The sequence below is a fragment of the Lactuca sativa genome, chromosome 1 (assembly GCF_002870075.4).
Source record: "Lactuca sativa cultivar Salinas chromosome 1, Lsat_Salinas_v11, whole genome shotgun sequence".
In the NCBI taxonomy this organism is placed as follows: Eukaryota; Viridiplantae; Streptophyta; class Magnoliopsida; order Asterales; family Asteraceae; genus Lactuca; species Lactuca sativa.
This window is the reverse complement of record NC_056623.2, coordinates 69,648,660-69,674,043: the sequence shown is the minus strand read 5'-3', so window position 1 is coordinate 69,674,043 and position 25,384 is coordinate 69,648,660. Positions and strand designations below refer to the sequence as shown.

General features: G+C 32.8%; 1 protein-coding gene across 1 annotated transcript; it reads right to left on the bottom strand.

Annotated features, from left to right (window-relative positions):
• Positions 1 to 304: 304 nt before the first annotated feature.
• On the bottom strand, positions 305 to 12,101 carry LOC111914938 (benzyl alcohol O-benzoyltransferase). The gene is made up of 2 exons (XM_042901383.2): positions 11,528 to 12,101; positions 305 to 1,369 (listed from the first exon to the last, which is right to left on the bottom strand). Exons 1-2 carry the CDS (start codon positions 11,972 to 11,974, stop codon positions 419 to 421), a joined length of 1,398 nt encoding a protein of 465 aa, XP_042757317.1. The 5' UTR covers positions 11,975 to 12,101; the 3' UTR covers positions 305 to 418.
• Positions 12,102 to 25,384: the final 13,283 nt, after the last annotated feature.

Below are 25,384 nucleotides of genomic sequence, written 5' to 3'. Positions count from 1 at the left end.
TGAAAAGGACAAAAAAGTCATTTTATTATGTCCAACCAACCATGTAAGTTTTAAAAACCATATATATCATGTTTGTCAAAAAAAAAAAAAAATAGCAAGATAATAACTTTGTAACTTTTAGTAAACTAGATGGATTATTTATGTAATTTTGTCTAATTTAGTACTTGCTGTTTACTGAACCAAATCAAAATTTCTAAATAAAAAGTGGTGCAATCATATGGCCTTAAGCTTACTGATTATAGTTCATGAACTTGGTAACGTGCATATGCCATTATTTAGAAAAAACAGGTTATTCAAGGAAAAACATTATTGTTTAATTTATAATACAAAAGACGATACAATAGCAAGATATATGGTCACACAACTACATGAATTATACATAATTTTCGAAGTCACTCGAGTAATCAAAGCATGGATGTTAAAGTTTAGAAGAGCAACCAGCAGGAACGAGTAACTTGTGTTTTTTAAGAGTTTTCTTATCATTATTCGACATCAAAATGTCATTAAGATCTTTAACAAATATATCCATTGCTGCGCTTGGTAAGCTTATAGGAACCATAATTTCAGATTCATCTTTGTTGTTTTTGAAAGGTATATAGTAATTAAAGACCCCTGGTAAGAAATCAAGTCCTTCTTTGGCAATCCCTCTATAGGATGCTTTCCCCCACCCAAAATCTATATCGTCGAATTTAGACTTACTTACGCCAGACATCATGTAGGCATGATCAAGATTAACCATAGGTCGTCCTCTCAAATCCATTAGGTCGATCATTGATCTCACATATTCTTCAGAAACAAGAGCTTTGGCCTTCATCACAAGCTCTAATGCATAGCATAAGGGCTTATGGGAAAGATCTTTGGCTGTTGAAATTGCACATGCTAGGACGAAGCAATTCCCATAATATCCAACAGGAAGAGCAGGGTTGAACTTGGTTCGTGCATTAACAGGGAACATGAAACGCATCTCCGCTTCAGGATCAGGCTGTAAAGCGATAGTACGACAACGCCAAATAGTAGCTGCTATCATCTCAAAGGTTGAGATGTTTTTTAGGTTTTCTGGAACAAACCCACGAATGGATGACAACTCGGTAGACCCGAAGAAAAATGATTTTGTATCCATGTCATGCATGGTCAAGACGTTGCCCTTGGTTTTTTTTGGTTTTTCGTATTCATGATGAGTAAATGTGACTCGTGGTGGATTCCTTGCAGAAAGTAACTCCCTTTGCCACACAGGAAACGTTGACGGGATAGATTCACCCTGTGCCATTTCACCCAATGCTGTGAAGAACTGCAGGAATCCTTCTCCATCGCACATGGTGTGGTTGAATCGTGAAGCAATGATAAAACCTCCACATAATAGACGTGTTACCTATCAATAAAAGTTAGTTACACATAGATTGATAGATATCAGTAATTACCGAATAATGATTTACCTTTTTCATGGTAACATTAGAAAAGTTAATTAAAGGAAACAATATACGATGGCTCTATCAAATGAGATCTCCCTTTTCATGTTAAAGGTGGAAATTTAGAATGATATAACTTTTCTCTCTCTATCACCTTGTTAATTAGCATTTTTCTTAATAAACAAAAGTAAAATATCATGTGATTCAATATAAATAAAGTAAATTAGAAAAATCAAGCATGTGGTTTGGTTAAATATGCAGATTTCATCCCAATTAAAAAAATTTAAGTCTTGTGGCCCCTTCAAAATTATTTTGTTGCATTTGTACCTAATGTTCACATCATTTGATTATCTCCAATAAACCTTGTTTAAGGGTAACCTCTTCCAATTTCAATTCTTACCTTCAGATGCGTAAAAACAACTAATCGAAGATTGATTGTGCTTAATTGGTAATCTTTACACATATTTATTTTTTATTTTTCAGTAACTTCTAGGGTAAATGATACAAAAAACACTCTTTTTACACAAAAATTCGATTTTGACACTGTGTTTTCCAATTTGTTACAATTCTGACCACTTGACCAGTTAACCAGGTTGCATGCTGACATGGCATGATGACGTGTCAGTTTTGATGACGTGACATGTTGACATGATATGCTGACGTGTCAAAATTGAAATTTTTTTTCTCACAAAAAACACTAAGTTTTCATTTTTTTTCGATTTTGACACTACGTTTAATTTTTTCTTTCAACTTTTACACTATGTTTTTTTGTTCCAAATCGAACATCATTTTTTCCAATTTTGTTCAATGTTGACAATTTTCTATTTGAAACTGTATAAATATTTTTTTAATACATTTAAACCGTATAAATATGTTTTTTTCATTTAAAAACCATAGTTTTGTATAAATACATTTTTTTACACTCAAACCATATTTTTATGTATAAATATGTATTAATTATATAAAAATTGTATTTTATATTAATATGCAACTTTAAAATGTGTTTGAAGGTTTATAGGCGTGTAGTTGATCAAAATTTGGATATCAAGTTTGCAACCCATCAAATTTTTACATCTTATTAGAAGCTTATGGTTAGTTTGATTCTCATGATATAACCAATGCTTTGAATGTAAGAAAAAAAACACCTTGTATTTAAATAAAAATGTGGTTTTTAAACGAAAAAAATATGTTTATATGGTTTAAAATGTAATAAAAAAATATATTTATACGGTTTCAAATGGAAAATAGACAAAATTGAACAAAATTTGATAAATGATGTTCGATTGGAACAAAAAAAACATAGTGTCAAAATTGAAATAAAAAATTAACTTAGTGTCAAATTCGAAAAAAGTGAAAACTTAGTGTTTTTTGTGGAAAAAAAACCAATTTTGACATGTCAGCATATCATGTCAGTATGCCACGTCATCAAAACTGACACGTCATCATGCCACGTCAGCATGTAACCTGGTTAACCGGTCAAGTGGTCAGAATTGTAACGAATTTGGAAACACAATGTCAAAATTGACACAAAAAATAACACGGTGTCAAAATTGAATTTCTGTGTAAAAATAGTGTTTTTTGTGCCATTTACCCTAACTTCTATTTAGGAATTGATACATCATTTTCCAGCTCTCGGAGTGTTGAATTGGAATCTCGATGTATCTCATTTCTTAATTCTTTAAAAAATGATTATTCAGCATTTGGTTGACATTTTTATCATCTTTTTTGCTATCACTGAAAATCGAATTACCAATTTCAGACCCTTGACTGAAATGTGAGTTTAATTCAGATTTTGTGGAAGATATGTGATGTGCTCCCGCATCACCACAGACGAAGATATGGATAACTTGAAGCTATTCGAATTTCAAGACATTGCAAGAGACGGACTTGAATGCAGTTGAAGAAGGTGAGTTTAACTTAATACATCTTATGGTTAGTCATGTAAAACATCTAATATTTTGGAAAATTTTATGTTTCAACTTTAACTTTTAAATTTGAATCAACTGTTATGTAATTATGTAAAGCATATGACAGAAATTTCAATAACAAGACATGCTTGGTTGATGTAAATGCAAATGAGAGCATGTTATTCTCAAGTTTAGCAATTAGCACCATCATATATTATAATTCAGATATAAAAAAGATCTATATAATTTTAACCCAATCTATATCAATAGCTTTTGAGGATGAGTTATTTACATTATCTGGTGAAACACAATTCATGAGCTATAAATGATCTATTTCCAGATATGTGTGTTGAATTCTCTCTCTAACTATATGTGTTGATATTGCAGGTATATTTCGTTGGTTATAGGTCGATCCCATATTACGGGATCTCACTTATCGTTTGACTGCTAAAAACTCTCCAATTAATGTCCTTTTTAATTTATATTTGGAAACACGTCTGTAGGGGAAAAAGATTACTGGCAACATTTTTCCTACAATCGGAAGGAAGCCCCTGATTGGGGTGACTAACAATTTATTTCTTATATTTCACAAGTTGATTGATATTTAAAGAAATAGCTTTTGATCTAATATTCAATCTCATTTTGTAAAAAATAGTTTTACCTTCTATTAGATATATTATGGTGAAATCATACTCTTTATTGATATTTAAAAAAATAGCATTTTCACCCTAAACATACCCAACTCTATATGTTGGGCCAGAGCAAGAACACGAGCTACTAAGGTACATTCAAAATAATTTAAATACAAAAAAGTAACTAACTAGCTTTCTTTAAAAAAAAGTAACTAAATAATCAAAATCATATATTTTACTAACTTTTTCTTAATTTTTTGCAGCTTGGGAAAGGATTATCACAAAATTTCAAAGCCTGATACCTTTTTCATTCTGTGACGGTAAGGTTAGCAATTACTTTGATCTTTAAATGTTGGATTTTTTTTGGCCCAAGGTCTGGTTTTTTTTATTAAAGGCGTTAAAATCATTAAAAACTTGCAAGATCTTTGATACCTCATATTTGGTTTTTTGTTAAAATAAAAACTTTATGTCAGGGGCATGTTGTTCAGCTTCAGACCTTTGCATTTTTCATCAAGAAACTGAATGTGGACACTCCTAGACTTAAACTCCAGGTTGTTGGTAGTTGTAGAAACGATGGTGATGAAACAAAATTGCATGATTTGAAAGATTTAGCTATTGAAAGAAACTGGATAGTTAAGCCTTCTCAATTTCTTCAGCAAGATAAGTTTGGGTGGGTTCACCAACTCTATAAAAAATATTAGCTCTTTAAAACTTTGGATACACCAAGAAACCCCATAGTTGGGTGATCCCATGGACTTATTGGCGGAGCATTATTCATAGCTGCAGAAATCTTCTTTTCCAGTACCCACAATTCAACAAAAGGGACAAAAGGGCAAAATTGTAATTTTGGTCATAATTGCACCAACTGCTACCATCATTTTCAAAGCATCTTTAGGAAAACTCTTGACCCATGCGTAGCATGGGGATCCTTTTCTAGTTATTATTATTATTGGCCAACTTTTTGGTTCTTGGAAATAGCGCTACAAATTAAAACTAACAATTTTTATTTATTGGTTAAATTAATAAAAAAAGCTGCAAAAAAATAAATAATGGATCAATGTGCACCAATAAAGTAAAGATTAAGGGCGTACGCATATAAAATCACGGGTACGCATAACAGTCCCCAAAACTTATTGATTACTTCCTAATAAATAAAGATCTTTTTGCTACATGTCACATTCTTATTTATTTTGTCACATGTAATTTTGTGGTTATTTTAAATTAATTTTATTCCACATGTCATTTTATGGTCTTTTTATTTTATTAAATTCAAGATAGTATTTAAATGCAATAATAAATGCATATCACTTTCATTAATGAACTTTCTTTTTAATTTCAAATTACTAGATTAAAGATTCATTAATTTTCTTTATTTATTTATCTAAATTATTTGTTTAAATTTAAAAGAAAAAAACACTTTAATTTTTATATTTCAATCTTTTCTCACTTTTCTTATAAATTCAACTTGTCAAATGTTTAAAATTTTGTATTTAGTTTTTTTTTTTTATAAAAAAACCCATGTAATACATGAGTCTCACACCGAGAACAAAATATTAATGATGAGAATTCAGTGAATAACAAAAATGATATGTTTTAAAATTCTGGATTATAATCAATATGTTTATAAAGAATGACCAAATTTATTGTCAATGTTTTAATAATAAAAAAAATAAAACATACAAAAAGTTTTATTAAGACCGAAGGGTATGAGTGAGAAACTCCTCTTATTTTTTGTGGGTCACACACCATTTCTCTCACTTTCCTTTCCCTCACAAAAACCCAAAGAATGGGTGATAAGCTTCCCTTACTATTTATTATTATTATTTTTTTTTTTACTTTTTTAAATAAAATTAATTCATTTTTATGATTTATAATTTTTAAATTAATAATAAACAAAAAATTTAATTAAAAAAGAAAATGCATTTCAATAATTAAAATAAAAATTACAATAAACCTAAGATTTAAAAAAAAGTAGAATATTAAAAAAAACACAAACAAAAAATCAATCAAACAAACAACAACCTATGAAACATATTTTTTCATAATTTTTTTTCTCTTCTTCATCACGAGCTAAGAGCCGGTCCTGAGAGATTGTCGGTGTTTTCCATCAATAACTTCATATCCTCAATTTCTTGTCTCTCCCCGCGCTCCTTCTTCTTTGTTTCTTCTTTTTTCTTTGTCGAACGTCAAACGTTCAGCGAAATTAAGATTATATAGATCAAACGACACTGTTATTTTCTGCATTTCGTCAAGGTCCATGTTGAAATCCGATGCACCCGAAGAAGTCCCTTTTCCCTTCCTCTTTGCTTTGTCCCTACACATCGGTCGGAAAATTTCTTCTAGCTTGAGTTCGTCCTCCTGATTTAAATCTAGACCGACCCGAACATCGGAGGAAGTTGTGTAACCACTAGAGTCTGTTTTCGTTCGCTTTGATTGTTGTACTCCAAAAATAAAATCTTGCTCATATTTTTTCCACCTACGACTTTTAACCAATAATTTCCAACAATCGTGCCACTTGAATGATTTTCCGACTTCCTCAAGGTAAAATTGCAAAGCTTCTTGAATCATTTCTTCGTCGCCTTGGCCGCTTTTTTGTTAGGTTTTTAGGTTGTTGTACAACCCGTTTATTTTTGAACCCCCCTTTCTATTTCTCAAAACTTCGAATTCATTTGGTGTTTCGTATGGTAGTCGCGATCTTTTCCTAGCTCCTTACCAGTTGTGCATTTTCCGTCTTCGAATCCTCAGAAATGTCAACCCAAGCTTTGACCAAAACTAGCTCTTCTTGTGGAAAGCATGATATCGACTTTTGTCTTCCCGGTTGTGCGATACCCTCGCGCACTTGTTGTTTTCCTTTGCATCGTTGTGGGGGTGGTGTGGGTTGAGTTTCGGGAACCGTCTCTTCTTTTTCCGAGTCATCTAACTCATCGACAAGTTGGAATTGTTTTTGGGTTTGGCTATGAGTTTGGGTTTGAGGTTGATTTGGCATGTTGATTGGGAAAAAACAACAAAGTTTGAAAACATTTGCGAAGTAACATTTGGAACTTGGACCGGGTAATATTGTCTAACATTTTGGTATTGAAATTGTAGTGAAGATTCAATGAGAGCATCTAGTTGGGGACGATAAACTCCTTATGATGATGAATCGATAGCAAAAATGTTTCGAGTAGGGGTGCTTAAACTCGAAACATGAGTTTTTTTTTTTTCCTTCTTTCGGAGGTTGGGGTAAGAAAATAGAGGTTGGGGTTTGATTGAAGGTAAATGAGTACGAGTATTTATAGAGGTTGTAGAGGGTAAAAAAATTACATTTTAAATCATATAGCCGTTGGAAATAAAAAAAGAAAAAAAAAATCAAATTTTACTGTCTTTTAACGGTTGTTTTAAATTTTTTTTTTATCAAATCCCCATCGGAAAGAGAATACGACAAACCCTCCCTCCCCTCCACCCCCACCTCTTCCCCGCGTAGCGCTTCCTGCACCCCCGATGCGGTGTTCATCGGAGCGGGAAATGTCCCGCCTCTCCTTCCCGCACCGGCTCCGTCTGGTCTAATGATAACTTATATTTAGTGAAAAAAGTTAACAAAAAGTGGGAAATATGGTTAGAGTTACCATTTGGTTGTAAGTTTTTTTAGATGATAAATTTACTGGAGAACTAAACTCGAAAAAATCTTATAGAACAATGACGTAATATATTATATATGTACAAAATATTATTAAATCATTTTCTACATTGTATATGGATTTTATTTACAACATTACACTATACTCTCTATGTCCCAAAATTATTGTCCACAGACAAAAAAACACACATTAAGAAAACATTCATTACCACTAAGTTTATAAAATAAAATGATAGTTTTGTTCTTACTTTGCATTTAATGTTCTATTAAATGCTTAGTTGGTTAAGTGATAATGAGAGATATTTTGGTAAAAATGTTATTTGTTTTTAGAAATGTATTATTATTTTGGGACAAACCAAAAAAGAAATATGAACTATAATTTTGAGACGGATAAAGTATTTATTTTCCTAAAGTATAGATAAGATGGATTTCGTCTTTAATTATTTTTAACTCTTAAAATCTATTAGATAAATATAATTATTTATTACTATTATATATGATCAATAAAACTATTACTCCCTCAGTCCCAAAATTATTGTCCACAGACAAAAAATATATAGATTAAGAAAATATTAATCACCAGTAACTTTATTAAATGAAATGACAATTATATATCATTTTGTTGCATTTAATTCTATGGTAGTTGCATTACTTCCATTCTTGTTTAACTAATAATGAATTGTATTTTTATAAAAATGATATTTATTTTTAGAAGCTGATAATTATTTTGGGGCAAAACAAAAAGAAAACATGGACTATTAATTTGGGACGGGGAAATAATATAATACTTCGTTCGTAGCAGACACGGGCCTATTAAACTATTAATATATTCAAAACACAAAGCTCTAGATATTTGGATTTTTTGAATTTATATAATCTAGTAAAAATCCTCCCACGTCGTTTACGCGGGTTCAAATATGTTTAGCGAAATCTATAGAAGTTTGATTGAAATTTATAAATGTTATGATGTTTCTAAAATAATAATAATGCAAATATAACTTTTTATAACTTTCTTAAGAAACATAGTACATCGATATTGGAAGTATAACATACATAATTTTCTTACATAACTGAAACTTAAAGAAAAAATTTATCAAAAAACATTAAAAAAATGGAAAAATAACAAAAAACGGAACCAAACTTTCTGATTTTTACTATGTTAGATATAAAAATCTATAAAATAACCATTTCATCTGTAAAAACAAAATCTGAAATAGATTTTTTTTTTTCAATCAAAACACCAACAAAACAAAACAAAAAAATAACATAATTAGTCTTGCATAGGTCAAACCTTCATGTAATTAGCAAACATTTAGTTTTGAAGTCAAAGATAGCCTTTTGGTTTTAAACATAAAAAAACATTAAATCATCGTAGAAGTAAAACTGATAAATTTTGCCAAACTTAAATAATTTTTATTACAAAATCTCATTTTAAAACTAGCCCTTATTATATAATCCTCTTAGACGTAGAGGGTGCAAAAGTAATTATTAAAAATATATTCAATACCTTTAAAATATAAAAAATTACTATACTAATCTATCCGTAAACAACTAGAATTTAAGAACAAATAGGGTTGATAATCTCACATGGTAATATAATACTGGATCACAAGTAATCTAATTATGTCTCGTAAATTAGACATATCATTGTTTTCATGCTCAATATTATTGGACATTTCAATGTCATTGTTTTTATCGGGTTGTGGTGTGTATTATAAACATCTTTTTTTAGTATTATCACTAATCTAATGTAATTGTGTCTCACAAATTGATGATTTTTTTACTCATAATTTATCCTATGAATTTATAATTAAAATAAACTAAATTATAATACCATAATTAAATTACTAATTATAAATAACAGTAAATAAAGTATGAAATAAAAATTAAAATTTACCTTTTTAATGAGAGAAATTGAATTCTCTTTGATGGAAAAGTCTTGTCGAAAACAATTTGGTAATCTATCATAATAAATAAGAATGATTTTGTCACATGTCATTTTTTCATTCAATTGGCCACATGTCATTTTGTCATAATTTGAAATATATATATTTTCCAGTTGTTAATTACTTCAATTTTTTATTTTCAATATATTATTAATTTAGTTTCCATAAATTAAACTTATCATAATGACTATTAATTTCAAATTTCAAATTTGAAATTTCAATTTCAATAAATTTACAGTTTAAACCTTTATATTTAACACATTATTATAATTAACATGTTTAGTATACGAGTCTTACAGCTAAACACATAATTTTAATTTATTTATTTTTCACATGTTTTTTTTCTCATAATTATCACTTATTTTAGATTTCAAATTCAAATAAAGTTCCCATGTAATCGTATTTATTTAACATTTTGTTTTAATCAACCTGTATATTATACGGGTCTAACAACTAGTTGACTAAATATACGAATAAAAGTAACATCCTCCTTTAATAAATGAAGGTTTTTTTTGTCACGTGTCATTTTCTCCTTCATTTGGACACATGACAATTTCTAGAATTCTTGAATTTTCTATTTTCTACTTGTCATTTTATTGTAATTTTCATTTTATTAAATTAAAATTTCACATTTAATATGTAAGGTAATATATATGTAAGGTATTTATTAGAAATGATTTAATTTATATATGTAATGTATTCAATGTATTATAATCTCATTAATTTTGATAATTAAAATTTTTTCTCATTTTTCTTATAAATTCAAATTTCTCAAATCGTTAAAATTTCATATTTAATTTTTTTTAAATAAACTCATATAATACATGAGTCTCACACCTAGTACGAATAAAAGTAGTTGCGCATCTCTTATCATCAATTAATAAAAAAAAATTAAAAACAAATGGGGTATTCTTGCTACACTCAAATTGACTGAATATTGATTAACAGCCGATTACAAGAAAATAAATAGGGTGGAGGCTAAGTGACTCAATGTATTTATATGTATATAACAATAATTGACTTTTTTTTTTTCTATTTTTTTTTAAAATAATAGGAGGGGCTCAAATCACTATCAATTAATAGATGTGGGCTAAGCAGGCGCTGGGCTTATCTTATCAACATTATAGCCCGGCAGCCCCCTACTCCCTCCCCAGCTTCGTAAATACATCATTGTCCCAACATGGAATTTGAAACCTCAACTAATCAACATTTTATCTTCATCACAATATATATGAAAGAGGAAATCTAGAAGAGGACTTGTCATTGTTGAGTATATCAATTTGTCTTGGCTATAGGTTCAATTTCTTGTAAGCAAAAGATGATCCTGCTCATCCATCCATCCCAATCTCAACTCATAATTAACAGTTTAGGTTTCTTTTTAATAAAACGGGTGAATTTTTTAACATGTTTAACTAGAAAATTTGAATTGTTGTTGAATTCTCCTATATGAATTTAATTGTCATGACCCCCAAATTATCATCGATTTGCTAACAAGTTAGACATTTTAAATGTATTTTGATCAATTAATTGTTAATTACTTTGCACAATTATTTGAGTTTATAATCAAGTTATTGAGTAAGCATTTTTTTATATTTATATTTTAAAATAAAACATGTCGACTTTATATCTACAAGTTATTTATTAGGTTCGAACGAGTTAAGAAATTTCAACCCGAGTAAAGATATGGGTTTTAAATTATTAACCCCTTTAGTGAAAAAGGTCAAACCCGAAAACCCAACTCATCCTGCAATGTCATCTATATTTATCATAAAAGATATATAGATTAAACAAATTAATAAAAAAAATGTATAACTCATTTATAAATATTTAAACTGTTTATAAATATTTATATAATAGACGTGGTTCAATATGGACTTTTCCTATAAGAGTCATTTATTATTATTATTATTATTATTATTATTATTATTATTATTATTATTATTATTATTATTATTATTTGTTTTCACTTTCTTCTTTTCATACAGAAACTAAAAACCAAGCAATATGTTTAAAGCTTCACCTGAATCAGTAGCAATGGCGAGTCAATGATGCCACTAGAGCCAGGAACATCATAAAGGAGCTCTTCTAAACAAGGGAATGGCGGATGAAGAGCCTCCCCAAACTGCTTCAAAGTAACATCTGCCTCCGCCTCAATAAACAACACACCTTCACCGGTGCAGTCTACCATTAGCTTCCTTGTCGGACCTTCTTTTAGGCGGCCAGCAAATGGGTAATAGAACACAAGCACCTTCGTCAACGCATCCCTGATAATAGTCGCCGGATTTATATGTCCCATTTTCGGATCCCTTTCATACATGTGAATCGACGATACTTGATGACGCATCCCTTCCTTATCATCAATGTCTGAGAGAGGCTTCAGTTCTCGAGGAGTGGATACTGCCGGAGCAATCAGTTCCGGTACATGTCTCCGGACTACAAATGTTAAAGAGGTTTCTGATTGAGGCATTCTAAATTTGTGTTGTATTTGTTATAATTTGGAACGCAAGAATGCTAAATTTATAGTTGTTTATGGACATTAATCTTCAAATTTCTATCACCCGACTCTGATGCGTGCTACCTTCTTTTTTGGTAAATAAAAGCTAATAATTTATTTCAAGTTTTCAACTATATTTCAATAGAATAGCCGGAGGATTTTAAAACTGAAGAAAAATACATAGTCAAACTACGGGAACTCTGATCATCAATGGGCAGTTAATGGCTATGATTGTGGATTCAAGTCTTGGTGGACGGAATGTGTGGATAATTAATGGCTATGATTGTGGATTCAAGTTTTTGTGTGGGGAGTCTAGTTTAGAAGTAGAATAGAATGTATATGTATATGTATTTGCAGTCACCGGTATCTTTGAGGGTCTACTGTAAGGCAATCCGGTAATCCAAACTCCAAAGACAAGAACTCATGTTTTGTTCAAATTCCAAAAGCTCACCCAAAAACTAAAAATTACAATAACTCGCGTTTTAAAAGTTTGGCTTAAAATTAAAATTTCCATTTGGGCTAATAACGGGCTAATGTAATTTTGCGGCAAGAAGAGCTCACGTTTTGTGTCAATTCTAAAACTCCAAATTTAAGACAATTGCAAAGCTCAAACAACGTTTCTTGTTCTTAGTTTTTTGATTCCTGGAACTATGCCTGCCTCTCTCTTATTTCTGATTACACTTCCACTTTCCTTTTGATTGTCGACTATAATTAAATAAGTATTCCATTTTTCCTCACATCTAAATCTGATTACCTCTGGTTTTTATATTTTGATGGTTGTCGTTGATTAACAAACATAACACACATTATAATATACATATTCTAAATAACTGAATTTATGACTTCATATTAGTGCATTGCGAAATTTGATTTATGTTTTGAATGATTTGACTAATTCCCCTAATTTATAGTTCCTTTTAGTTGTTGTACTTCCTTTACAATTCTATGGAAATTACTTATTTGATCAAAACAATGCTTATGATTCATAATAGTCATTGAGAATGATATATTATAGAATATTGATTATCAAGAGTTGGTGACCAACTATTCTTCTAAGAATGTAGAGTCTTGGAGTCTATGTAACTATGTAAGTTATATATCATATTATCGTTATTTTGTTTTGATTATTTTAACATTTTTCGACATATTGTAATATTAACGAGTTTTGCCTATATATAGAAAAATTTATATTTAAGTGCCCATTTTTATTTTTCGTACAAAGTACTCAAAATCAGAGAGATGCATTGTAGTTGTAATTAAAAAAATCAGTGCAACAAATAATGGCCAAGATTACAAAGCATTTCAAGTTTATGTTACCTTTCATGCCCTTTAACAAGATCTCAATTCAAATGGATTCTTAATTGATAATCGAAAAATTATCCCCAAAACAAAAGAAACGAAATACATATAAGGAGAAAAGATAAAATTCTTTAATTAAGCTTAAGATGTGAGAATTAGTTAGGAGAAAATTACTAATCAATTAATTAAATCAACTTTAAAAAAATAAAGTTTTCGGGAAAAAAAAAGAATAATAGAGTTTTAAGGCCCTAAACGACCCTAAATGGCCGACAAAAACCCCACACCTTAATGAAGCTATGAGTTTTGTTAATCGACCCATTTTACATGTTGTGTACGAATTTCATTGTATTCTGAGATGCCAAATCACTTCGACAAATTTGTTGCTGATGTAATCACACATCCATTCTTAGTAGTGCAACCATTATAAAGTCATTCATTAACACTTGTACCAATTGCATCGTCCTCTCCTTCTTGAAAACTCGTGCTTGAGTCTACTTCATCATCAAAATCTCCAATGAAAGGTGACATTTTTGCAACATTAAACGTAGATTAAACTTTATAAGGACCCAGCAACTCGATCCTGTAATCATTGTCATTGATTTTCTTCAAAACACCAAAAGGATAATCAACTCTTGGTTGGAGCTAAATCATATGTTGTGAAACCTCTTTTGCCTCAAATGAATCCACATAAGATCACCTTCATGATAAGAAAATAGATTGCAATATTTATTGACACGATTAGCATACTTTTTATTATACTTCTCAATTCGCATGCAAACCGATTGGTAAAGCTACTTAGTATGAATTTACTGCTTGTTACATTTACCATTAAATTGATCAATAATAGTTATATGAGCTATGTCAAGTGGGGTGATTGGGTTCTTGTCATATATAATCTCAAATGAGCCTTTCCCGTCGAACGGTTAATTAAAAGATTGTAAACAAATTCTACATGTCGAAGAGTGAGATCCCATTGTTTGGGATTGTCACCAACTTCGGCCAGACCATAAATTTGTGAATTAACAAACTCATCAATAAAGAAATGGATGCTCTCACTTCATCCGCTTGTAGTCATGTTGGCAAAAAAAAAACATCTTTCAAGTAGGCTTTATGTAACATCCCGAGTTCAGGAGAGCAAGTTTAGGGTTCAAAGTGAAAATATGGATGGTCAACTCAGTGAGTCCATGGGACGACTCGGCGAGTAGGGTTGCGATTCTGGTCGCGTGTTAAGTGGCCAACTCGGCGAGTCGGCGGCTGGACTCGGCAAGTTGGTGCTGTGTGGAGAAAACCCTAATCCCGGGGTTGAGCCCTATATAAAGAACATAATACCCTCTCCCCAGCCTCTTTACCCTCCCTTGAAGTCCAGAAACCCTAATATTCTTTTGTGAGTGAATTAGAGAGCATTTGGATCTTGAAGGAGTGTTGTTGAAGAGATCTTTGAAGATTAAGAGGCTTGGAGCAAGGGGCTTTGTAAGGCTTTGGCTTATTCTTCTGTTGGAGTCTTCTCTTGAGGTAATGATTCGTTGTTTGAGCTGTTATCCATCTAGATCTATCATTTGTGGGATTTTTGGGAGTATATCTACTGCTATCTTGAGTTTGGAGGTTGGATCTGAGGTTGCTACCTCAGATCTAGTGTAATGATGATCCAAAAGAGCATAAAGTCCCTGTTCAAGAGTTGTTGATGAAGCCTTCTTGTCCCAAACCCTAGCCCTAGAGTGTATTATGCTTAGATCTCCTTGGATTCACGTAAAGTTTGCCACTTTACATGTTGGATGGCTTGTATAAGAGTAGATCTATGTTTTGGAGACCCTGCATGGCTTGGAAAGCCTCTGTATGGGTTAAGAGCTAGTGGTACTCGGCGAATCACATGGGTGTACTCGGCGAGTTGCTTGAAGATAGGCAACAACTCGGCGAGTTGGAAGAACAACTCGGTGAGTTGGTTGAAGATAGCCTTGGACTCAGCGAGTCTATTCTTGGACTCGACGAGTCTGGTCATGAGGTCCTAACCTTTCCTGGTTGAGCTGTGAATCGGTGAGTCAAGGGATGACTCAGTGAGTTGAGGGCAATTAGACTCAGAGTTGTGGGATTCAGCGAGTCTTGGGGCGACTCGGCGAGTTGAGTCGTGTTATGGGGATTTCAGAGCATAGGACGAGTCAGCGGGGTGATTCGGCAAGTAGAGATAGTCTTGTGTTGACTAGTTGTCTTCCATGGGTATTTTGGTAATTATTGAGTTCAGTGTTTTGGTTATTGCTCAGTGGTGAAGTCCGCGTCAGAGGTTGGAGTAGCGTGATCTTATCTCTTCAGTCGGCAATTGCGAGGTGACTTATCCTCACTATATGAAGAGGGTCTAAGGCACCAAGGCCGGCCCTTTATTGGATTGTAATCTGGGTATCGTTGTTATGATATTGCTTTGCTATGTTTGCATCCTGGTAGTTAGGATGGTATATGTTGATGGGTTTTGGTTATAAGACATCCTATGTGCTCATACAAACCCTAATGCTTGGATCTAGGTTTCTCTATTGTACATGCTTTGAATCCAAGACTATAAACCCTAATTCTAGAATATGGAAATCAATATTAACATATAATTAGGTTTATGATATTACCTTGATTGTTATGTAGCAATAACAATCCCAATTCCTCCTTGAATTGACTTTGGAAGGCTTAGAGTCACAAGTGTCACTCCTCTAATGGCTTACAAACACCATAAGCAAGTAGAGAAGGTATAAGGAGAGAGGGGAGGTATTCAATTCGTTTCTAGGACCTCTTGGGAAGGCTTAGACGAATTCATGAGCCTTGGGGTCTTTATTTAGGGTTAGGATTAGGGTTTCAGTCCTTATCCCTATCTAGTTACTTGCCCATCAAGCAACCATAAGATAAGCCTTGAAAATCCCTATCTCTTGGACCTTGGATGATTTTAAGGATATCCTTATCCTTGAATTCGTCCATCCTTTAACAAGGATAACCATTGCCCTATTTTGCAACTATCACATAATTACAATTCAGCCCCTCTAGTTTAATTAATTACATTTGATCACAAAATTAATTCTTAATTAATTATTGACCAATATTAATTAAACAAATATGATTTCTCCTTTAATATATTATTCTTATAACATATTAATAAATCATAATAACCTCTCTCTTTATTTATTTCTCCAATCAAGTTGCTTTGGTGAAGGCAACCCAAAAGGACCATGCACCATCGGGTCAAGTACATACCAAAATAGTTATGGACTTAGACACTAATCCAACATATGTTAGAGACCCGGTTAGGTCGGTATCCTGGTTAGGATGATGTTATGTTATGTGATCTGCTAGATCGGTTTGATTGGATGTGAATTGTTATATGATTGTATGTTTATGTGCACATGGTTGTTGGACTGGGGTTGGGTTGAGGCGGGTCCTGCTTTGTGCTGTAGGCCAACATACCCACGGCGGACCGGTTATCCCGAAGGCCCAACGAGTGGTTCGGATAGGCTGTAGGCCCTACGAGGGCGGACCAAACATGCCGAGGCTCGGAGAGTGGACCAGGTCGACTGAAGGCCCGGTGCGGGCGGGCCAGTCATACTGTAGACTTAGAGAGTGGACCAAGTGGGTTGAAGGCCCGGTGCGGGCGGACCAACCACACTGTAGACTCGATGGATATGGCTAGACTCAGAGGGAGGACCAGGTGGACTGAAGGCCCGGTGCGGCGGACCAGTCACACAAGTAGACCCGAAGTGCATGGATATGTTATGCGTGGTATATGTGGTTGGTATTTTGGGGGTATCTCACTAAGCTTTCGGGCTTACAGTTGTGGTTTAATGTTTTTCAGGTACTTCAGGAGACCGTGGCAAGGCAAAGGCGTGATCGTACCGCTCCTCATGTTCTTGTTTTATGATATGGTTCTGGGAATACTCTGATAATAAATGTATTGAAAACATTTTTGTAATAACTTAATGAAACTAAGTGGTTTTTGAAAAGTTTAAATTGGCTTGGATTTTTAGAGTGTTACAGTTTAACCTAATGTTTTCGTTGGTTATACATATTGGTGACCCAACAACTATTTTAAAGGTTATACTTACCAAGCATAACTTCCCACCCTTATTCAAATTCTTCAATTGTATCACTCTTTACCCATTGTCTATAAGACTCATAAAAATTACTATAATGTGCTACTAGTGGTCGAAGATGTTCAAGCTCATGCTTCTTAATATGTCATGCACAGTAGCAATGTCGAGTGTCTGGAAACACTTTTTTTACCGCATTACCGATAGATATATATTGATCAATTATAATTGTAGATGGGTATTTGTTGAACATACAATGCACCACCAAAAAGTATGGATTGACCATGATGGTCCTGTAACGACCCGAGAATCCTATCGTAAACGGCGTTAGTTGTTCCGTTACTCGAAGAACTATTTATGCAAAGTATTTTATCTTATTGAGGTTAAAATGGAATAAATTAACTAAAAATAATATTATTTAATATCTAAAAGAATTAATAAGAGTAAATTACACGAATGGTACCTATGGTTAAGTGTAATTTGCGCATTTGATCCCTAACTTCTTTTTTTTTTTAACTCGAAAGGTCCCTATTGTTTGTTTTTGTTATGTGTTTGGTCCCTGTCTTACCTAAAATACTATTTTGGCCTTGATTTTTTAATTTATATTAAATAAATACACCCCCAAACCTACCTTCTCACCTTACCTTACTTATCCCACCATTTTTTAATATTTAAATAATAGTTTTTTGAGGTAAGACTGGGACCAAGCGCATAACAAAAACAAACAGTAGGGACTTTCCGAGTTAAAAAAATAAGTTAGGGACCAAGTGCGCAAATTACCACAAACCATAGGGACTATTCATGTAATTTACTCTAATAAAAATTAAAAGGTGTGTAATTTAATGAAATTGATTTAGAAAATTAATATTGGTAAATATAGTTCATTTAATTGGTGAAAATGGTGTTGAGGGGCTAAAATGTCACACAAAGAAACTTAATTTGCCAAGTATCTAGGGTTAGGGTGAGTGGAATACAAGGATAGATGTGTGAGGGGGTTAATTGTAAAAATCGAATGTAACAGCCATGGGGAGGCATCGATCGATTGATGTCTACGTGCGTTGCTTTCCTTGGGGCTTAATACGTACGTTCATAGTCTTTCTTGGGCTATACTAGCATTGATAAAAAAAAAAAGAAGAAGAAGAAGAAGCGATCGTGAAGAGAATTTAAGGACAAAGGCAACATCAATCTTGAAGCATACGCAAGAAGGTGAGATCGACATATTTCGTGGGGGGTAATTAGGGCTGCGAAAATCTTCCATAACACCTAGTAAGATTTATTTCGCTCTTCCTTATGTGATTATACTCCAATTATTGGTGCTTTGTTATGAATTATGAAGTGGTAATGCATCCCTTTGGCTTAATTAGTCTTCTTCTTCTTACTCTTAATTCTAGTTCTTTTTGTGTGGTCAAAATCCAATCAATTTGGGTGTATTTTGATGGCTTATTGCTGTCAAAATCTTGTTATGAACACCCTAAAGAACTTTATTGTTCATGTCCATGAATTGCTTCAAGTCTTGGAGTCAAATGTTTTCTTTTGTTGCAAGGAGTTCATGTTTTTTTTTTTTTTTTTTTTTTTTTTTTTTTTTTTTTTTTTTTTATCTTCAATTCTAGTGAGTATTTTCCTATATAAGATCATGTTTTGAACCATCCAAAATGTCTTCAAAATAGTTCCTAAAAGGTCTTAATGTGAGGCTTAATGGTGGAGAAAACTCAATCCCTAGTGGTGTTTTCTCTTTTAGCAAAGTACTTTGTTTTCACATATAAGTAATGTACTTTGAATCATGGATTGAGGTTGGAATTGTTATTTTAACTTCTTGACATGTTGCTACTGTTGGGCACTCAATTTCATCATATATAGTATATTTTGGTTAAGGCTTAATGGGTTAAGTTGTCAAATAACCCTTAAAATGCATTCCTGGGAAATTCTGAAAAATTTCCCATTCTGCCCCTGTTTTGAAAAAAATATAGAAAATCATCAAAAGTCATATCAGCGATCTGTAAAGTCTCAAAGTTTTAATTTTGAGTTTAGTTTTTCCATGACCTGTTGTTGCCTACAACTTAGGTGAAAATCACATTTTTCACCAACGGGCCAGAATTTAGCTGCACGGATAGGCTGTCTTGTAAAATCCATATAAATTTGTAGAAAACTCATTTGGACCTTTAAAAGCACTTTATGAAAAGATAAAAGTATAAACTATTGGAATATACAAAAATATTGTATATTTCAAAGGCCTTGGTGGTGTTAAAATGGCTTTGAACAGGTGGCTGTTACGGGTCAAAATCTAGAACTTTGTTCTAAACGTTCGTCTATTTGTTTAGGCATTCTACTCTTAACATTTTTGTGTCATCTGTTCGATATTCTCATAAAGTACACAATTGGTGTCCTAATACTATCATTCAATCCTCTTGTGTGTACAATTGAGTGATTTAATCCTTTACCTAAAGTCCTAAAGCATATAGTGATTTTTGGTGAATGTTGGAATTCTACACAACTTTTTCCCATCTTGCAAGAGCTATAGCTGCTAATCTAGGCAGAATTGGATGACGCTCCACTCTCATGAAGTTCTAGAAAAACGAGTCTAGTTTCCAGAAAGTCCGATTTCATCCCAATTAGAGTTATAGATGTCAGACTGGGAAATTATAAAAATTAATATAAAAGTTAGAATAAAGTAGTATTTTTGAACCATATACTTTATTTGTTAATTGAATGTTATGTGTGATGTTTAGGTGAGGCCTTGAGAACTTCAAGTAAGTTCAAGATTTGGTATAGAAGGAGGATTTCATCAAGGCTAAAGGTGAGTTCATAGTTTTAACTCACTAAGGTGCAAAATTGAAACATGCATTCCGTAAATGGTGATTTGATTCACATTAGGGTAACCTAGTCATTACTTGTGCATGATGTTGATATGATATTTATGATGCTTTCACTTTGGTGAATTCGATGCACATGAAAAATTATTTTTTTGGTATGAGTCGATAATATTCTTAACTTTAGTGCATAACTGAAAACTATTTTGCATAAGTGGATTATTGATGCAAATTTGGACCATGCTAGAATTACTAATGCTTGTTTGGTAAATCCTATTGTTTTCACATCGTGTATGGTTATGCCTTGGTATTTTTTGATATGATGATATGATTGATATGTGCTAGTTGAATTTGCTTGCGGTGATTATGCCTAATGAAATCAATAGTCATATGTTATGCTTGATTGTTGGTATGTCATTTTGTTACGTGCTATATTGCGTGAACTGGTTGATCATCTAGCATACTCATTTTGAATTAAGGTTGTGATGTTTTGGTAGACATATGCTATAATTTGGTGATACCATGATGAATTTTATTACATGCTTCACGTTAAGGTTGTATGAGTAACATGTCTACATTGATGTATGGTTGTTTGTTTAAGGGGTATAATGGTGTCATGGGTATATAGAACCTTGCAAGTTTAATCGGTTGAAAGAGCTTAAGCCATAACGGTGATTAGTTACATGGTCTTTCTAGATGGTTATGTGACACATGGTTCGCGTGCATCCTGGTGTACGAGAACTGGAGTGGTGCTGGCTTTATGGTGTGGTCGGACCAAGCATCACGTGAGAATCGGAGGTGCATCGGTAGAATTGACACCGTTTGTACCGATCCTAAACGACACTGCGGGGTACTAGTACTTTTTAAAGTCGGAGCAGCGAAAGTGGAGTCACGGGGTTGGTGTTTCGGGTGGAAGTCATGAGCCACTTAGAGCATTCGGCTAGCTGTGCACACAAGTAGTGAACGGGGTGTTTCTCTTAGGTTAGGTAGCACTAAGGGACACTTTTCTATCAATCAGTTGGATAGATATAATAAAATGTTGAATATATAAAAAAGGTTTGTTGTATATTAAAAGATTGAGTATGTAACAAAAGGTTGGTTGCATATTAAAGGTTGAATATATAACAAAGGTTGGTTGTATATTAATAGGTTGAAAATGTAACAAAAGGTTGGTAATTAATAAAAGGTTGAACATGTAAAGGTTATCTATATATGAAATGTGATTGTTTACATGCTATTCGGTTGTTTAATTATATGGTATTTGGTTGATCATATATGTTATGTGGTAGAATTGCAGTTGAACGTTTATGCATGTATGCGGTGAAATATATGATTGGTTAACTATATTATGCGGTTGTTTCGCTATCTTTAATTGTATATCATTTTTATGCTTCATCATAAAATGAGTGATTGATCCATTTGGGGTTTGTATGTTTTATGTGCAACTTATGAACTCAGTTAGCAGGGGATGACACTTATATCTTCTCTTTTGTGCCTTATGATTGGTGCAGGCAGTTTAGAAGATTGGCCTTGGTGAGAGGGGTTCTTATCGGTAGTAGATTTATATTAACGATACAACTCTTTGACACGTTTTTGATTATTTACTTTAAAGTACTTTTGTTTCCAATTTAAATGGTTTGTAATTATGTTTGAATTTTTGAAGTAACGTTGTGGTTTTTAAAATGTTTTGAATTAAAAACTAAGTCTTCCGCTAACGTATTCTCTTAAATAAATGTTTTAAAAAAATTATGCTAAAAATCACGACATTACATGTTCACCCCAACAAAAGGAGAAAATGGCATCTTAAATTTGTTTGTCATGTAGGTAACATCAAACACAACATCATCTCCAAATTTGGTATAGGAATCCCTTGATCTTCCATCAGCCCAAAAAATATTTCTAGGGGACCCATCCGTAAATAAATCCACAACAAAATACTAGTTAACATCAAGTAATGCTTTATCTTGGAAATGTTTGATGAGACCATAAAACTCCTTACCTTTGTAGTGTCTTCGTTTCTCAGATAAGACATCCACACATTGCTTTGAAGTAACATCGATGTTAGATGGTGTCACAACTAGCATTTTTGGGCTAGGAAATTCTGTCCATGTATAAATACTCCTAGTGTATCTTGTAACCCTAACTTTGATGTTATACAAGTTATACATTCACAAATGACAATTCTAGTAAAAAACTCACTCGTGAAAGCTCCAAACCTAATTCGATATGTTGCATTCACTCAACTTTAGGCTTGAAGCCCTAACTTCCTGGTTTAAACTCTTATTAGACCAGGATTCTCTTATTGGGCCTAATGGGCCAGTAACCCCTCAATTTGGTTCTCTTGGGCCAAGAATCCTCATTTGGGCCCTAGTTGGACCCACATTCATTAAGCAATAGTATTTTGGGCCATAAGACTCTTCATGGGCCTTATTGGGCCGAAAACCACTCAATTAACCACATTGGGCTGAAAACCCCTTTCTTTTACCATTTTGGGCCGTAAGCTCCTGATGGGCCCTAATGGGCCGAGAAGATTTCTTATTGGGCTTTATATGTTCGGTTGTTATTCAAATTCGAAGCCTAATATCTTTTTCTTTCTCCTTTCCCCTAATTTTCGGTTTTTGATAAAAAAACTTATCAAGGGAAAATGTACACTTGACACCTCATTGTTGTTTAGTGGTAATCCAAGCTATTATTTTCCATACTTCTAAGTTCAAACCATCATATATTGACCATTTAATTCCCTCTCTCTTCCCTCCTTAAACCCTCGGCTGAAGACCTCTTTTCTCACCACTCTTCATTTCAATTTTCTCACTTATTTTCATTCCCTCTCAAACACAAGAAGATTTCCTTCATCCATCCTTTCAAATTTAGAAGATTTATGGGTGTGTTTAAGAACTCTTCATCATAGATCACCACTAGGTAAGTTAATGTCACTCTCAAATGATTTGTTTCCATTTCATGTAAAGATTCTCATTCATAAACACTCCATTTCTTGTTCTAGCTTCCTAGAAACATCCAAGTTTGAAAAACTCTTCCTAAGAAGCATTCAAGGCCGAAATATCCTTCATTATTCTCTTCAAAACCCAACTAACATCAAGGTGAGCTTCATACCCCTCCTTTTTCATGATTTACTAACTTTTGGGGGAGAATACAAGTTGGTTTTTTGTTAAATCTAGTATTTATGCATGCTTGTGTGTATTTTCATGATATGCTATGTAAATATGTTATGAAACTATGTTAAACACTCATAAACTGGATATATCTTCCAAGTCTTGAAGATATTAGAAAAACAAGTTACTTTATGTAACTCACTATGATGTTGAAAAGATTAAACATGTTGAAGGATACCATAAAACTAAAGAAAGTCTAAAGAGGGGCCGTATTTGCCAAATAAGCAAAAGTGAGCCTTTTTATGATACTCACGGTTTCGAGGGGTCAAAAGAGTCATTTTTTTTGGTAAAAAGGGACTTTTTGTTACACTCACAGTTTTATGGGGTTCAAAAATGTTACATTTGTCAAAATGGGCTTTATATTGGGCCTCCTCGGTTTTTATGGACCAAATGTGCAAATTTTCATAAAAATGGGCTCTATTTAGAAATTCACGGTTTTATGGGATTAAAATGAAAAATTTCGGCCTTAATGAGCTTAAAATGTAATTTTTTTTATAAAAATGGGCCTTATTTGACAAAACACGGTTTTAATGGGCTTAAAATCTCATTTTTAACAAAAATGGGCCTTGAATGTAAATTCTCGGCTTAATGGACCAAAAATGCCATTTTAATAAAAACGAGTCTTGATTGTAAATTCTCGACTTTAAGGGGATCTAAAATGTTATTTTTAATAAAAATGGGCCATTGTTGAAATTATCGGCCTTAATGGGCTTAAATTGTCATTCTTAACAAAAATGGGCCTTTATTATAAATTTCGTCTTGTTGGGCCAAAATGGTCATTTTTAATAAAAGTGAGCATTTTATGTCATTTTGGTAATAATTGAGTTAAAAGAAGTATTTTGATGACAAACGGACCATTTGCGTCGTTCATGCTAATTGAGCTTTATATACCCATTTACATGTTTAGTGGGCCTTTACGTACTCAACTACATGTTTATTGGGTCTTACATGCTTATTGGGCCATGTTTGGTATTTCTATCCTAATTGGGGTTTAAATGCCCATTTGTTTTCCTTAATGGGCCTATACGACACATTTTATGCTTATCGGGTCGATTTTAATTAAATATTTGACATTTTGATATGAACAAATATCTTTTTATCACAGATGAATTCTAAACAAAATACATACATGAAACATTATTTAAAGTGTTTAGCAATGAGATACAATATTCGTGTAAACTTAGTTAAGGCTCTTGTGAGACACGTCTTCATTCGTACCTACCTAGTGTACACCATAAGTTCTGTAGTTATAACCAGAATCTCCTAGAGGGAGAGCAAGAATTTGTGTATAGATCTTTACAGGGTTGACACCCCCGCACCCGAGTTGTTCGCTACAGCTAGACGGGCTAGTCTAGGGTGACAAATGTCTTACCTAACCGACGTCTGAAGAATGTCACGACAGGCATATCAGTCATATCAAATATGATTATAGCGACTCACATAGAGAATAACAAACAGATAAATTTACGGAATGCACATACTATACTCATGATACATTGTACGAACTATACATTTACTTCATTACTCGGGTCTTAGGGTTTTAAGACCACTTCACTTTTACAAACAAAAAATATCGGATTTTCTGGGAAACACTCTTTTTACACTACCAAATAAGAACACGCATTCTTTAATACAAGATTTGAAACAAAACTTTCAAATCATTTTTACAGAAATATCGGATTTCTGGTGTTTACAAAATGATGCAAAACTTTTCATACAGACATGCTTATGAACTCACCAACATTATATATGTTGACGTTTTCAAAATAGCTTGTATTCTCAGGGACTCGTTAATCAGGTCGATCGTCAAAGAAATGCAAACTTTTGTTGTATTTTTGCTTTCATCATACGTTTAACATTTTGTGATTTAAATTGTGAACAAACACATTGATGTAAAACTATGATGGTTGTTATATTTCATTTATGGTGATGATGTTGTCTATGATTCAATTATATACACTGTGATGATATTACAAGATGAAGTCACCCACCCCCGGACGTTTCCGCCGTCTGGTTCGGGGGTGTGACAAATGGAGCTTTCATTGCATTAACGAC

Excerpts from the sequence above, each read along its gene's own strand:
- LOC111914938 (XM_042901383.2), bottom strand. The coding sequence starts at position 11,974 with ATGCCTCAATCAGAAACCTCTTTAACATTTGTAGTCCGGAGACATGTA. Across the intron at positions 1,370-11,527 it reads CGCCATTGCTACTGATTCAG|GTAACACGTCTATTATGTGG; the intron begins GTGAAGCTTTAA and ends TTTTATTGATAG.